Source organism: Diorhabda carinulata, chromosome 9 (genome assembly GCF_026250575.1).
Source record: "Diorhabda carinulata isolate Delta chromosome 9, icDioCari1.1, whole genome shotgun sequence".
NCBI classification, from domain to species: domain Eukaryota; kingdom Metazoa; phylum Arthropoda; class Insecta; order Coleoptera; family Chrysomelidae; genus Diorhabda; species Diorhabda carinulata.
The window spans coordinates 3671793-3688650 of NC_079468.1; the positions used below are offsets into that span (position 1 = coordinate 3671793).

At 30.3% G+C, this 16858-nt stretch overlaps 2 protein-coding genes across 3 annotated transcripts; one reads left to right on the forward strand and one right to left on the reverse strand.

Moving 5' to 3' along the window:
• Nucleotides 1-1903: 1903 nt before the first annotated feature.
• Nucleotides 1904-4290, reverse strand: LOC130898129 (E3 ubiquitin-protein ligase TM129). Its single transcript, XM_057807193.1, has 4 exons — nt 3954-4290; nt 3692-3900; nt 3251-3635; nt 1904-2249 (listed from the first exon to the last, which is right to left on the reverse strand). Exons 1-4 carry the CDS (start codon nt 4194-4196, stop codon nt 1980-1982), a joined length of 1107 nt encoding a protein of 368 aa, XP_057663176.1. The 5' UTR covers nt 4197-4290; the 3' UTR covers nt 1904-1979.
• A 685-nt stretch (nt 4291-4975) lies between these two features.
• Nucleotides 4976-12156, forward strand: LOC130898131 (male-specific lethal 3 homolog). 2 transcript variants are annotated; one of them, XM_057807195.1, is made up of 10 exons: nt 4976-5344; nt 5420-5488; nt 5682-5791; nt 5846-5964; nt 6014-6135; nt 6192-6361; nt 8133-8279; nt 8357-8545; nt 8600-8824; nt 11905-12156. In XM_057807195.1, exons 1-10 carry the CDS (start codon nt 5243-5245, stop codon nt 11960-11962), a joined length of 1311 nt encoding a protein of 436 aa, XP_057663178.1. In that variant the 5' UTR covers nt 4976-5242; the 3' UTR covers nt 11963-12156. The 2 variants fall into 2 exon arrangements, with proteins under 2 accessions (XP_057663178.1, XP_057663177.1); XM_057807194.1 differs by having other exon boundaries at nt 4999-5344; nt 8345-8545.
• The last annotated feature ends 4702 nt before the right edge of the window (nt 12157-16858 follow it).

Sequence of the window (16858 nt, forward strand, 5' to 3'; positions counted from 1 at the left end):
CAATTTGAATGGTAGAAAGAACAAGGAAAGTGAGGTTATGAAGTGAAAATACTTCTACTATTACTTGTTACAATATAAATAATATAAACGTTTATAACAACTAATAAGTAAAAAAAAAGTTATTAAGTTATTCATCTATAAATAACTTAGTGTAAAATTAATATTACAGCTAAATAATTGAATATATTGCAATTATAATTTTCAAAAGTTTTTGATGATATATCTCAGAACGTGCAACTTTCAGGAAGTAAATTTAACATTTAAATTCGACACAATCAATAAAATTTGAATTAGGCAGTAATTTGCGACGGATTTGAAACTATTATTCTTTGCTGACACTAATTTCGTCCGAACAAAAAATATAATCACGACACATCTTAATATAAGTGATCTTACGAGGATTGTTTAAAAATTTTCTAACATATACATGAAGATGTGAAGAAAGAAACATAATAGATAATTTCTGGATGACGTCACAACCAGCCACCATATTATCTTAGGGGACAAATATCCCTTTATTTTCATTGAAATTTCTTATTAGTTGTAGTATGTTTTATATCCATTTTCTTGTCAATGAAAAAAGCGTTCAAAACAATCAATTCTATGTACGCAAATGAAATAAAATATTTTTCCACCACGAAAATATGGCTGACGCTTCGAATCGCGCTACTTGAAATGACCTATTTATATAGCTGAGTAACTCGTTGGGTTCCTAATCTAGTATTTAATGGGTTTGTACTTGTTGAATACTCAATAAATTATAATTATAAACTGAGTAGAATAATATTTAGTGTGACAATAATCCTGATTACTGAAGTATTACATATATGTGTCAAAGACAAGATTCCAGCCATAATATTACTTTGTCTATGGTAATTACTATGTCTATTTCTAGCAATGACATAAGGGTAGCGTTAATATTGTCATAAAAAAGAAGTTTTGTATAAGTGTAAAAATAAAATACATTTGTTTATATCGTAACTAAACCACATCTTTGTGTGAAAACTAAACAAAGTCGACAGTACTACGAGAGTTTAGAAAAGTCAAAAACTCCAGTTACTTGGAAAAAGTTGTATCAAATTAAGGTTGATATCTATAGTAGATACTAAAAATATGTATAACATTTTAAAGAACGCATTTGCCATATAAATGACCAAATTTTAGAGTAAATTAAATATTTATCTTTGAATGACCAAGGCACAGTTTTACTTCAGGATTAAAAATTTTAGAGCCTGGTATGTCAGAAGCATTGTCAAATATCATATATCTAAATATTGTTAGCTGTGTGTTTCGTTTCTATCATTCTGTATCCCAATTTGTCACACCTAGAAGATATTTTGTCCGAGACTCTACATTTCATGGTTCCGCATCCAAAATATGTAGCCACCTCCCACTTAGGAGGCTAGTTTTTTAGCTTCCCAAGGTGTTAGCCCTACCCCTTCAAGATACCTAAGCCTTTTAATGAAATGGACAGGATATTTAGAGTAGATGCTCTGCTGTTTCATGACTCGTTCATAGACTCTGCAGTTGTACTGCACTATGCCTTATTTTATTTATTTTATCTTGACGTGGTATTCGATGGATCAGTGTTCTGTCCAACAGTTTAATATCGTTCCTAGACGTAATGAGGGTTCCTCTTAGCTAATATGGTTATGAATCTTTTGGATGGTCTCTCTTGGAGTGCTTCTCCAGTAAGACTTCATCTGATTCTTCAGCTATCAAATCAGATCGTTCATGAAGCTATGGTAGGCGCTCTGGTCCAAAGTATGGAGTCACTGCCACTTAATAATTAAAATTTCTTTGTAGAATGATGAAAAATATATTGAATTCCAGTTATCTCAATCTGTAGTACTAACTCCTATTTATATTATTGAAGATTCAGTTGTAAATGAAATAACTAAAATATATTTGTTAATAGTTTATTGCGAGTATTCAAACTTTCTGGTACATTAATAAACAAAGCAATAACAAAAATAAAATCATTCTCTCTGAACAGTATTTATTAGACACACATCCAACATACAAAAAGTAGCTCTACACATAGGGCAAGTACATTTAGAAGAGAGCCAAGTATTCACCCTCTCTGCTTCTTGTCTAGACGCGAACCATTTAGCCATACAATCACTACACCACATTGGTCTACAGTAGCAATTTGTACATTTATCTGGGCTTTCCGAGGAATCATCACATAATTTTTGAAGTTTTACATTTGGATCAACTGTCATACAACCAATACAACGATCTGAAATCTAAAATACTAACAGGTGAACCAATACTAATATCATTTGTCTGCATTTTACGAACTTCTGGACTCTAAGGCGACCCTTTACCACTAAGGAGTCCATATATGGCTCATTAGCTGTTAGTTTTTGAAAAACTTTGTGGATAAAATATCGAATTTTATAGCACTTTTGCTTTGGTACAAAAGCCACCTACCCAAATTTAATAATTTGCTACTTCCACTGCTGTTACTCCCCCGTGTCTTTACAGTCACAGTACTACATTATGTTCACCTATTATCTACTGTCAGATACATTTTTTATGTCCTGCCGAAGCGGGTTGAATGAGTAGACTCCTCTTTGCCTGGATGCCAGAAATAAGGGCACATATATATTGCTATTTCATCCTGTTTGTATCCCCTATCAGTCAGTTCATGTGCTTCCAACTGCCTTCAATGAGTACAAGTACCTATTTGACGGTACACAAACTAGCCTATGTGAGTGCAGTGATTTATAGTCTTGTGGACATAGTTCATCTCAGGGATCTTATCCAGTCCAAAGTATGCAGTCCACTTATTGAAGTGGATTTTAGCGCATGAAGCAATGTTTTTGGTGATCAGAGAGTGACTAGACCCCCTCTATGTCAATTGTATCACCCAACGACCTCAATCTCAAACCTTACATAGTAGACCACTCTAATCACTACACCACTGAGCTCCCCAAGAGTTAACTTCTTAAAAGTCATATTTTTTTAGCAGTGGATCAGATCTGTTGTTCATATGAATTATCCAAGAGAATTAACATATTACAACCATAATAGACAATTTTCCAATAAAAAAAATTTGAATCAACTTAGAGGAAAAGGGGTTATCAATAAATAGGTGGCGCCTCAGAGTCTAGAAGTAAGGTTGCTAAAGTTGAGCCTGTCATTTTTCAAAAAATTTGTTTAGTTATAATTTTGAACAGGGTACAATTTTTTATTAGTTACATAACAATCAAACTTTCAATCATCAATAAATTTATATACCTACCTCATTTGTTTCATATATGGGATTATTGCTTATGGTTTCTTTAAAAACATCCACAAATTGATCTAAAATACTCTGATGGAACTTAACGTTAGGTAAAATTGTAATACTTCTAGCTACTCTATCTTTCAGATCTCTAAAATCACTAGCATTTATTCTTATAATGAAAGGTTCCACTCCTTGCCTTTCAGATTTCACTTCTATATTCAAATATTGTACACTGATTGTATTATTTGGAGAAAGATCGAAAGAATTTGCTTCTTTTACTACTAAAGATGCGTCACTTTGATGTACAACGTTTATTGTTAAAGGTGTCACTTTAATTATCCAATTTTCAGTAACTACTACTGTCACAATTGTACTTGTTTGCAAACATATTTTGTCAACACTAAAATATGTCCTCTATAACAAATTTCCTACATAAATTAAATAAATAAAAGTTACCTACGATATTCCATATCAATATTATTCGCGACTGTTTTCCAATCGACATTATTATTACAAAACTTTGATATATTTATTACACCTGGATGTTTTTCATAATTATTCCTCTTCCAGTTGAGTACTTGATATATACTAGTGGCGGGAAGGATGACCGCAAAAGTTAAAAAGCAAGATGAAAAAAACGGAAAAGTTTGATAAAAACCATATAGCTAAAAAGTAAATATGCACAAACCTGTTTTCTTATTTACAATAAAATACTTACAAAATCTGTATATCCAAGAAAAGATGTTAAAATAATGTAATCAATTGGTAGAAGAGAATATAAAATAAGAATTAAGCAATGTCTTTTTAAATGATATAATACGAATCCTTCATGTTGATTTCCTAGAGTAAAACTAAAAAGATTTTCTATTGTTACTCCTGCACTTACAAACTCAGTTGGAGGGTATATCAAACAAATACAAAGTAAAACATAAACAACAGTAAAAATAAAATCTGAAGACATTTTAAACAGATTATTGTCTATAGTACATTGTATTTTTCATGTACTTTTAAACACAAAACGTAAGCAACCGTTTGACATTGACTGTATTTGATTAATACTGACATCAAAACGTCAACAAATCAGTAAGGGAATGTTTGAATAAAATGTATGACTATTAGAGAATATTTAATTGGTTATTTAGACTATTATTTTATGTCATTTTTATCAAATCTACCAATCAAATATATTTATCAACTTGACAATACAATACGTATGTTCTAGCTTAATCTCTGTCAACTAAGGCACTATTTACACTGCTCGGAGAGTACTGCCAAATTTCTTGAATATAATTTAATCATGTATTTTTCTTCCAAGTGATAACAGAGTTCTTGGTATATGAAATCTTGAGCCTATTTTTATTCGAAAAAATTATACAAATTAAAATAAAACGCAAGTGCATATGTCAATGAAAGCTAAGTTGAGAAATAGGTAATCATTTGTATCGTTACCTAAGGTAGAATGAAAGCAATTTTGAAACTAAAACTAAGAACTATACTTTTGAGTATACTATATCCATAGCTTCAGATACAAAATATAAGATAGAGCTCCAGTTTGAGTCAGTTAATTAATCAAAGATAAAACAACTGAATGTAGAATCAAAATTATTGAGCATACATGGAATTCTCAAGAATTTGTTTCAAATGTGCTTCTCTTCGAGCGTAAAAACCCGAGGCTGATTCCCATTACACAAAATTATACTCTACTGGAGTTCGAGTTTTTCGCATATCATTGCCAGTTACTTATTCCCTTGTAGTGTAAACTCGGCTTAAGTATAAACGAGTTGAAAATCTTATTTTCAGATTTAAAATGCAGTTTTTAATTTTGGATGCTGCAAAAATTATAAAATAAAAGAAAATTTACGTGCAAAATGCAATACAATAACTTAAAAACAAAATAAAAGGTAGAGAAACATAAAAACGGCAACGTTGGTTTACAAATACGCATCAGTATCAACTTTTGTAAACCAAGTGATTTGTTTGTAAATAAACAAATTTTTTACTTGAGATATGGTCTCAACTAGGGGACTAAAATTAAGATTTTTTGAAGGAGAAAGAGTTCTATGCTACGAACCGGATCCTACAAAAGCGAAAGTTTTATACGATTCTAAAGTAAGCATAACCTCAATTGTATGTGTATGGAGTTTATTTTTCCTAATCAATACTGTTATTTTAATCTTTTATCAGGTACTGGATATTGTTTTCAATAAGGACCACAGGGGACGAAAGAGTATAGAATATTTAATCCACTTTCAAGTACGTAGAAATGGTCATCTTTCCCCTACTTTTTATTGTAATTAGATGACATGAAAAGTTTATAGGAATTTTATTATCAAAATATAAATATTTTTTAATTTTTTTACTATAATATGCGATTTTTTAATTTATAAAGTTGAATTATTGATAAAAATGATTAACTACCTAATTTCAGTAATTCATATGTGTTTAGGGTTGGAATTCTTCTTGGGATAGATGTGTTAGTGAAGAATTTGTGTTGAAAGATACACCAGAAAACCGACAGTTACAAAAAGATTTAGCTGAAAAAGCCCAATTGCAATTGTAATAAGTATTTCTCATTCAAATATCATATTTTCTTATCTTATTTCTTTGTAGGGGAGCTTATTTGTATAGGAAAGAAAGGAAAAAGAATAGAAAACCTGGTGATAGAGCTTCAGCATCAGAAGATGGTAGTTCTAGTAGTCCAGGAAGGATGGATACAGACGATGGTCAAGGTACTTATAATAATCTAATTATGAACTAAATAAATATTATTGTTTTTAGGTATAACTAGCAGCTCGGAAGATGATTCATCTACAGAAGATGAAACTATATACATAGAATTAACAGCGGATTTACGGAAGGTGATCGAACAAGATTATTATATGATTAAAGAAAAAAATAAGGTAAATATATGTAACAGTTAACTTTTTAATATAAAATTTTTATCATAAATTTTCAGTTTCTGAAAGTACCAGCTGAACCAAATGTTGCAACCATTTTGGAAACTTATTATCGCCATTATGCAACCAATCAAATTTGTGGATTGACAGAAAAACCTGCCGGTAGGTATAGGAATCCAAGTAATCAACAACTTAGTGGAAAGACCAAATCTGAATATATACAAAGAAAGTAAGTTGATTATTTAATAATTCACTGTACTAACCCACATTTCTTAAGTAATCTTTATAATTATCATGTTTCCTTATTAATATGAGAAAAAAATTTATACTAATGTGAAATTTAACACTTTAAGAGAAGCCATTCTAGTGAAACTTTCTCTTTGGACCAAATTGGTATTTTTTCCAAAAGTTGTAATATGTTCTTGAAAAAATTATCATTAGTTTTACCTCTAGGAATTGGCACTTTAGACAAAGTTGATTGATATGTCACTTCAGCTTACAACCAACATCTAGTTTCATCATATAAAGGCGTGAACCAGTACACTCAGTTACAACTCCAAATTGCCAAGACTCTTTATTATTGAGATAAAAGCGCACCTGGCCTCTCATCCACAGTCAAGGAATGTTTAGGCATTGTAGCTGGTTTAGACTTTTTTTGGGGGGAAAATAGCATCAAGTTCTGTCCCTAATTTCTTTCCTAGGTAGGATTGAGATGGAGAAATTCCTGGGGCATCAGGGGTGGCTCTATAACTGTCCTTATCAGTTAGTGACAATTTTTCTTCAGATATCTGAACTCTCTGAAATTGGAAATGGGACAAATGAACTACTAAAAGAATATCTGTTAAATGATAAAATGATATTGAAGTATAGGTAAAAAGATTTTGGAATGGAGATGCACTTCCATCAATTAGATGGTTCTATGATATAATTAGAATGTAATTAAACTGGATGAATCCCGTACAGAACCAACATAGATGGATTTAATTACAGCTTATGTCTAGCAGAGGACTCAAATGAGTTGAATGATGATATAAGAAAATCTGACATAAAGAAACCTGATTGATTTAATAGCAAATGTATTAGTGCATTAAAGAAAAAAATTGGAATAGGTTGTGAAAAAAACAGGAGCCTTTTTGGTAGTTCAAACGCAATCTTAAAAGCTGCATCATTTCATAACGGTAGCTGATATTTTACAAAAAAAATCAACTGTAAGATTTGAATATAAAGAACTAGTTTTGTAACTCGGTGATTTGAAAGAAGGAATTTTTCTTAGAATAAAAATTGAAAATGGTACAAATAAACTACTAAAAGAAATTCTGTTGAATTATAAAATGATATTGGAGTATATATCTACAAATAGCTAGTTAATGGTAATTAAATTTAATGCAGTGAGTTGAACAATTTGAATTTTGGATTACATTATTAGTTAAAATGGAACTGGGCAGACCACATAGCTAGGTTTGTGAATGGACTCTGGGTAAAAAAGATTCTGGAGTGGAGACCTCGTCAAGATGCATATCATAGGGGAAGTCCATCAATACAATCAAACTGGTTGAATGCATAGAACTGACACAAATGGATTCAATTACTGGAGGCTTATGTCAAGCAGTGGACTCAGATTATCTAAATGATGATAATATTAGAAAAAACAAGGTATAAGAACCTAGATTTAATATATAGCAAACTTGTTAGTGAATTAAATAAAGAACTTGTGATGACTTATGATGAAGACCAATGGAGGCTTTTAGGTGGTTTAAAAACCATCTTAGAGGCTATATTAGTTTATAATGGTAGCTGATATCCTTCCATACTTATTGGATTTCAATTATTCTATAAGAAGTATGCAATAAAAATTCAGCTGGAAGATTTGTGCTGATAATTATTATTGCACGGGAGAGTAGAAACAAATTAATAATTTATATCTACGCAATCCAAAAAAAATGCAAATACAAATTCTCATCTCTAATATATTGAAATTTCTTTTTTTTAATACTTTTCAGTTTAACAGTATGTAGAGAGGTACTAGATGGTTTACGAATATATTTTGATTTTACTTTGAATGATTTATTATTGTATAAAGAGGAAATCGGGCAGATTGCCACAAAGAAAACTATTTTTGAACCGTTCAGTGGCGATCCAAAGAATATGTAAGTGAAGTATCATCAAAATTACATTTATTTCGATATAATTATTTTTTATAGCCATTTAAAAGTTTTATTTGTAGATTAAAATCTCAATGTGATATAGGTAACGATTCGAACAATGGAGATTATTTAGGACAAAATGGTAATGATACTGATAAAATAACAGCTAGAAGAAGAACGTTGAGGTCGAATAGAAGCGATTCTCAAGCTAACGGTAATGTCTCACCTCATGAAAATAGTAGCAACAGTAATTACAAACCAGCTTCGAGGTAAATAAATTATCCAACGTAATAGTTACAATTTCATATTGAATTTACTTATAGTGTTACCAGTGGTAGTTCGGATATAACAGGACCATTATCTAAAACGTTAACGTGGAAAATCCTTCCTGATTATGCTTACCATCAGCAACCGCCTCCTCCTTCATTAGTTTATGGTGCTACACATTTGGTACGATTGTTTGTAAAATTACCAGAATTATTGATGTCCACTAATATTCCCGAAGATAAAATGAAGTTGTTAATTAGACATTTTGATCTACTTATCGAGTAAGTTTAAAATATTATTATGTGACTTGCTTTCATTCTTATTTTCCTTTTGTTTATTGATAAATACACTTTTATCTATGAAATATTGTTGTCGTAAGTTGTAGGAGTAGAAAATATTCCCTCGTAATGTTGTTGTATATACTTACTTTCACATCGGAAACTGAAAATCTGTATGACAAGATTTTTGATATTTTATTACATTTTTTTTGCACTTATTGGAAGTTATTAGGTAATTATAACCCTAGAAGTACTCTAAACATCACAAGGAACAATCTCTTGAAGGTACAAAGACTGGCTTGGGATCATGAGATCATGTCCAACAACTAGAAGTGAACCTAAATCTTGTACAGAGATGGAATTAGCAAGGAAAAAATGTCCATAAAAAATTACTAAACCTGAAACATGCATCAAGAAGAATATCCAAAAAAATTCAACATTGAGAAAAATTAACCTCTACACTAAGCTGTAGAAGCAAATGGAATCAAAACACCATATAAGAATTGAATATAAATGCCATCAAATGGTACACGAATCACCATAAACCAGCTTCAATAGGAGTCTATGATCCTAGAATCAAGCATTCTGAAAGTTTGGATAAGATACTAAGAATTTTTCAAGTAGAAATATATGCAACTGAAAAATGTGTCCAGTTCAATCTAGATAGGGTCTATAGCAAACAGGAAATCATAGTCCAATAGCCAAGGAAAATAGTTTGGGTTTTCCTGGACAAGTTAAACGAACTAGGTAATAAAAATAGTTACCCTGTAATGGATCCCAGGACACATTGGAGTGTAGGAAAACGAAATAACAGGCAGACTCGCTAAAAACAATTTATAGAACCTAAATCCTTCAGTGGTATCAGCTACAGAATAATAGAAACAGCATTGGAAAAGTAAGTAGGTAGGGGTAACACCAATTACTGGTAGAAATATACATGGAAATACTCTCCTGGGAAACTATTGTGACGGTTGTTGAACCTTAAGGTCATCAAAAAATAGTCATATTAATTAAAGGCCACGATAAATCAAAAAAAACGTGTAATTAGAGACGATTAACAAACACATACCGTTAGGAACGAGACGTTAAAATATAACAAACAAAATAGTTATCTTTAGAATATGAGTGTTAGATAGACATTATGTATGCTTTAATAATTTATTATATTGAGGTACCATATACTCTGTGATCCAAAGGATCTAAAGTGTCCCCCCTATGATTACACTTTATCTGTTAATTCCACTCATTTTAGAAAGTCCAGAATGTGGGATGGCTTTAATTGCTTCTTCGTCTTCGTCTTCGTCTTCTATTTCATAGGCACCCAGGTGTAGTGCTCTGTAGTGTTTCACACTTTGAGAGAATGTGGATAGAGGTTTGGTCCTCTGCGCAACAGAATCTGCATTTTCTGCTAAGTCTAGCCTCTTTATGTGTCCATTGAGACAACAGTTCTCCCGTTAGTATACGTAGGTTGTTCTTCCTCACACAGATACATTCAGTAGATCTTATCTGGTTATAGTGTGACTGTTGTTGAACCAGAAGGTTAATTGTAGGCCACGATACATAAAAACGTGTAATTCGAGTCGATTAACAAACACGTTTCGTTAGTAACGAGACCTTAAAATATAACAGTTAACTGGTTAAAGTTACTTTGCTAAAAACAACTATGAAAATATTGTACTTGTATGTTAACAGCTTGAATCCCACTCCAGGTTGCACTTTTATCAAAATTCGTTCGTGGGACTGAAACAAACCAATCCAGTCTTGTGATATCCTCGACCCAATCGTGTGATAACTTTCTAGGAGTGTTTGACAATTTTTGCAACGTAGACGAAACGTGGATCCACCATAACAAATCATAGACAAAATAGAAGTTAAAACCTTTTGAGTTTCTTGGGGTGAATCAGCGCCAAAGTAGATTTTTTAGGCATTAAAATCACGGCGAATTGTTTTTTTATGTTCGTGGTTACTGCGCAATGTGGAAATGAAAAATTATTTATTTTAATAATAGATTTTCTAACATTAGAAAATTTATGACATACGAATAAATAATTCATTTTTAAAAGTTCACTGTCTTCACTTTTTTTCGTCTCTAAAATTTTGCAATTTCAAAAACTTTGCCCTCAAATCCCGCCCTAGACCCGGGCCTCGCATCCCTAGACGTAAATCAATCATTGTTAATATCACTCAATTGAATGTTATCGTTACAAGATTTGTTATATTTTAGCGTCTCGATTCTTAACGAAAAGTGTTTGTTAATCGACTCGAATTACACGTTTTTCATATATCGTGACCTACAATTAACCTTCTCAATATAATACATTATTAAAGGAACACACAATATTTATATTTTATAGATATCCATTTTGAAATTACAAATTTATTATTTTACAGCCCTACAGTTCAACAAAATCATTATGTAATGGTTTTCATTATTTTTGTAATCTCCCCTTTGTAATATTATCCATTATTGCTAAATTATTTATTATTTTTTTAAAACGTTGGTTTTAGTTGCATCTTTCCTTGCATTTTTTCCAATAATCCATTAATTTTTAAACTCACAATAATAATAATGAAATAACTTTATTACTTTGAAGACCCCCTTTTCTATTTTACACTTAAATTCAAAATGTATTCTTTTCAGAATAGCAAATTTGATATTTTACATCCCCAAATGCCAACATAATCTTCCTCTTTCAAAATATGATGATCCTCAGTATCTTTGTACTTTCCTTTGTAATATTTTCTGTTATTGCTAAATTATTTATTAATTTTGAGTTGGTTTTAGCAGCACTTTCCGTAAACAATTTTTGAACTCAATGATAAAAATAAAATAATTGTACCTCTTAACATATTTTCTATCATTGGGGAAATATTTCTAATGTTTTAACTGGCGTCCAGGTGTTACGAAAAACTTTCTGTTTATAAAGTAGTTCACTATAGTGGTTCGGAATCAAAGGAATGTCTTAACTAACCCTTAGTCATTAAAACTAAGTTAGAATTTCTGGAATCGCTAATACTGAACACAAAATTACACTATCTGCTTTTTCACTGCTTCTAAAGGGATCTATTTTATATTTTTTCAGATATTTGAATGATCATAAAGATTGGTTCGGTGAACATCAGTACATTAACTTATTTTAAGTTCATTAAATAAAAAAATACTTATGATATAGACTGAAAAATAGCTAAAAATATTTCTACATGTGTTATATATTTAATTTTAGTATAGTTTTGTCTGTGTCCACTAGAAATAGTTATCTTTTTAGCAAACCATTCTGTATAAATAATTTAAATCTTGTGATAAATGGTTTATTCTGAATATATTTTTATAATTATGTGTGTTTTATTTCCTGCGAATAAGTTTATTTATTGAAATATCACAATACCCATTTCAAAAGTTGGGAATAATCTTTTTCACCCTGTATACCTACCGAATTTGGAATTTACAACTTTCCTGATGGATTTACAAACAAAAAATATCTAAATATTAACGAAATTGGAATTTCTAGACTCGTTGGGGTGGCAGGAAGTGTAAGTCGTATTGTAAATAGTGTGTTCAACTAAATCTCAGATCATAAGTACTGAACACACTGTTTACAATCACTAGATGAACACGCGCGTTTCGATAACCAAATTATCGTCTTCAAAAACCGAGTTTATTTATCTTTGATAGGTTACCTTTCATATAATATGAAATATCATTATTTTTTTTTATATTTCTTTAAAAGCTTTGTTACCCCTCACAATTGAAAAAGGCGTAAATTGTTAATTTTCAACTAAGTTTCTAAATATATTTCCAAATATTGTGCACGGTTGAATTATTGTAGGTTATGTTTAGTTCGAAAAAACTATGAGTATTTATATTTTTAATATAATTTCTAGAATACGCGCAACCTTTTCAAAACGCAAAGAATAAAATAGAGAGTACATATGTTATTTCAAGGTTTTTGTTTGGTTTGACGTGATTATTGAAACTTTTAAAAAACGCGCTACCTTTTTGAGACGCGACAAGTGTTGGTAGTATAAATTGCGTTACCTTGAAGAGAAAATTACATCGACAGTTTTTGAAGCCTGGTAAAATTCATACTCAAATGTTTTGAATTTTAATTGAAATGAAAAATCTTTTGTAAAATTTAGGAAAACGCGTAACCCTTTGGAAACGCACACTCTTTTTACAAACAGAAACTGCGTTACCAGGGAAATTGCATCTGTAGTTTTTGCAGTTAAATACAACTCCTCAAATAGTTGAATTTTTTATTGAAATGAAAAAAAAAAAATATTAGTAATTTTTTTAAATTGCGTTACCTTTTCAGGAATACAGAAATTCTATAACTGGTTAATTTTCACCTGTATGATTATAAAATGTATTCAAATATTGAAATTGAAGGAATTTTGATGTAGTGTTTGTTAAATTTTACAAATATCTAAAAGATTGGAAATGCTAGTTGAAATCAATAGAAAAAAAATAACCTTCTGGAAGTTCAGACACACACACTGCGTTACCTTGTACCATCCAATTGCGTAAACGGCCCCTTCAGCCACATAATTATAAATAGTTCAATTATGCGTTACCTTTTTATAAATAAAAAAAATAAATTTCATTAATGGTACATAAAACATTCAATTTATTTCCTAAAATATGGTCAAATATAAATAGTTAAATTTATATCAGTTTTTCTTTTATTTGCAAAAACTTTTGATATTTTTAGTTAATTTTTAAAGATGATAACTTGTACAGAGAATTTAGTAAAGTTTAAAATACTTCAATGTACACACAAGTACTCAAAAATTAATTGCAAAAATTCTCAATTATCCATTACAAAAATAATCATTTTCCTATTTCCTTGTTTTCAAAGTATCAAAATAATTTATGATCAAAAGTAACAAGTTGAATATTAGAAAAAATGTATTAATCATTCTTTCCTACTGTACATAAACATTCTAATTGTATAATTATATATTTTAAGCAAAATACAAGACTAATCAGGAAAAAAATCTATAATAAAATAATTACCCACCAACTATTAACTACATCCAATTTACAAAATGGGTTTTAATAATACCCTTGGGTATCGGTGATTCTATAAATACTGATATCATTTATGGTAATGAATTTCCCATGTCGATTGTTAGTCATTCCATTCTACTTCACTGAAATATTAAATGAAAAATGCGGAAAAAAGTTGAGGTTTTATCCTTTTGTTTTAAAATCTCATTCTCATACATTTAATAAAAAAACTGTAGCGTATAGTAATTGATAGTGTGAATAGTTCAAAGAAATATGGTACTTACTCAAATGAATTTACCAGAAAATAAAAGAAACTATCATGTAAACCACCAGATACGAGAATAATTAATAAATGTAATACCTACTTCTTATATAAGTACACGTAAATGGTTTGTTCTTTCAATTTCTAATTAGATAATTATTTATAAAGAATATTACATTTAAAATGATATTCCAGCAATTTCAAATCTTCAAATAATATAATTATTTATCTTATACAAAACATTTACTAAACTCTAAACAATGTATGTAATAAAACTTGGAATTAAATGTCAATTTTCGAGCATGCGCATGGAACTTAAGAACGAATAAACCATAGAGTTAATGTTAAAGATAGAGAGGGTAGCTATGAGAGCTTGTTCTAGAGAAACCGAACTGCCAATAGAGAGATCATTAGTATACCACGAGAACTCTTCCACTATGAATAGAACGGTTCACTTTCATTAATCCCACAAAATCCAATTTTGTGACGTCACAAATAACAACAAGAGCATCCGTTTCTTTTGCTGGACTTATAATTTTTTTCAAACTTAAGAAGCTATTCACATTATAAAATGAAATTTCCACGAAACATATCACATTATTAATTATTTACGTGAGGTAATGTGTGATTTGCGATGCCAGGAGAAAGATTTGTTTAGGTAAAACCGTCCTTGGATCGAGAGGTGGGAGCGGCAAAAGGGGAGATTAACAAGTTATGATTTCAAGAATGAGTAGAGAGAAATAAAGAGGTCCAATAGTACCATTTCCTTTAAATGCCGCTCTCTCTATCTTTAATATTAAATCTATGAACTAAACAGAAATAAGTTCGCGTTCGTTGTTCGCGGTAGATTCATGCGCAATTCAAGTACAGATTTGTAGTCCGGAGCATGCGCATTCGTTATGTTTGCACATTTCGTGATATTTACCAGGAACTAACTTCTAACCTATGCATTTTTGTACGTATTTGTACAATAAAATCGCGGTAGCAGATTTTGTACTTACTAATATCAAGAATTAATCTTAATTATTCAGTTAGGTGAATACTATATACAGTTTATTTTCCTAGGTAGTTTAAATGTCAAACGGAACGTCATAAAACGTTCGTGGACGAATCCATTTTCAGACATATTCTGAACAATTAACTACTGCGAACAGAGCTAGCTTCGTCTTTGTTCCAATAAGAAATCCAGGGCCGATTCGAAACTAATCTGGAATTTTGAAATGAACATTCCCAATACGATAAATTCATGGATGTCTGTTATCTTTTGGAATATATATTTATCTAACGATTTTAAGATTAGTCTATCTCTTATATAATGAATAATTGGCCCTAAAGCTTATGATTATAGATTTTTCTAAATAATTATTTGTAATTTTGAACTAGATAAAATGTTTTTAAAAAAAATTTGTTGGAACTATTCATATGTACTTACCTCTCGGATTACCCACGTAAAATTAATTGAAATTAATAAAAAAAGAATAAGAAATCTTTGTCTAATTATAGTTTGCTATTTACTATTTATGAATTAATTATCATTCATAGAATAAGCTGAAATGTTTCACATTTGCATTGCCTAAAATTTCAATATTATGAACTAGTGGAAAAACCAGTAATCTCTACCTACCTACTGAAAGTCATCGAAGGTCAAACCACCTTGGTTCATTCCTCAATTTCTTCATATATACATGGACGTTTAAGAATGGCTTCCAGGTGTTTGTAAAGTGATATAATAGAATTAATTTCTTTAATTTCTTATGTTTTAAACGTTTTATATATGTTTATGTTTCTAAATCGTCTTGATTTTAGGTCTCTTCTATTTTAAAATTAGTTTTTTTTTATAACTTTCGAAAGGCAAATAAAAATATTGTGATAAAGACTGAAAGTAGTAGAAACATCAAATTTGTATCTGTTTTTCAAAAATTTTGCTTTCTAATTATGATTGTTTCTTTTTCTATACAGAGGATATCGATTTGGACACGTAAAATTCCTATTCTTCAATTTAAACATGTCTTGTTCAAAGTAGTGTCAAATCGACGACGTAGTACGTTTTTATAAGATAAAATTCCTGTCGGCATGAAGAATTTTGTAATTTTTTAGTAAAAGAAATCGAACGTCAGTCGTTGTATTAGTGAGAAGTAGTATTTAAATAACTGGTACTAAATTAATATTTATTGCTAGGAACAATAAAAAAAGTTTCAACAACAAACAAATTTATTGAAAAAATAATCAATTCCTATTAACTTCGTACCAAAAAGACCATAACGAATAAAAGCAGTTATAAATTAGAAACGACTCAGATTTCTATATATATTGAAGACAATACTGGGACTTTTATATGGAAAATCGGGATGGTTGCAGCCCTCACTTGAATTCCCAGTTTTTGGAGTTGAGTTGACTTTCTTTGTTTGAAACTCCAACCTGGAAGTTGGAGAACTACGGGAAAGAAATAAAATGAGGAAGGAAACCGAAACACAGATGGAGATTACTGAAGAAGGAACCAGTAGAAAGAACTTTAAATTATTTAAAACGTAACCAAATAGGGATCTGTTCTATTCTATTCGTTCTGTTCCCCAAATAAATAGAAAATACGAATTTATATACAAAATTTGCTTAAAACAAAAGGAAATGCATGGAGATAACCGGAATTTGTGAGTTCAATACTAAAAAACAGTTCTTACGCCCACGTTTTTGATTTTTTTGAATTTTGAATTCGGTACTTACCTTTAAAAAAAGAAATCTCACTGTATCCTTGAATTATAAGTTTCAG

Bases quoted from the DNA above. Each gene is read 5' to 3' on its own strand.
- LOC130898129 (XM_057807193.1), bottom strand. From the start codon at position 4,196: ATGTCTTCAGATTTTATTTTTACTGTTGTTTATGTTTTACTTTGTATT. The intron at 3,901-3,953 runs GTAAGTATTTTA...TTTACTTTTTAG, and splicing joins TTCTTGGATATACAGATTTT to CTATATGGTTTTTATCAAAC. The intron at 3,636-3,691 runs GTAACTTTTATT...GACATATTTTAG, and splicing joins ATTGATATGGAATATCGTAG to TGTTGACAAAATATGTTTGC.
- LOC130898131 (XM_057807194.1), top strand. From the start codon at position 5,243: ATGGTCTCAACTAGGGGACTAAAATTAAGATTTTTTGAAGGAGAAAGA. The intron at 5,792-5,845 runs GTAATAAGTATT...ATTTCTTTGTAG, and splicing joins GAAAAAGCCCAATTGCAATT to GGGAGCTTATTTGTATAGGA. The intron at 6,136-6,191 runs GTAAATATATGT...ATAAATTTTCAG, and splicing joins TGATTAAAGAAAAAAATAAG to TTTCTGAAAGTACCAGCTGA.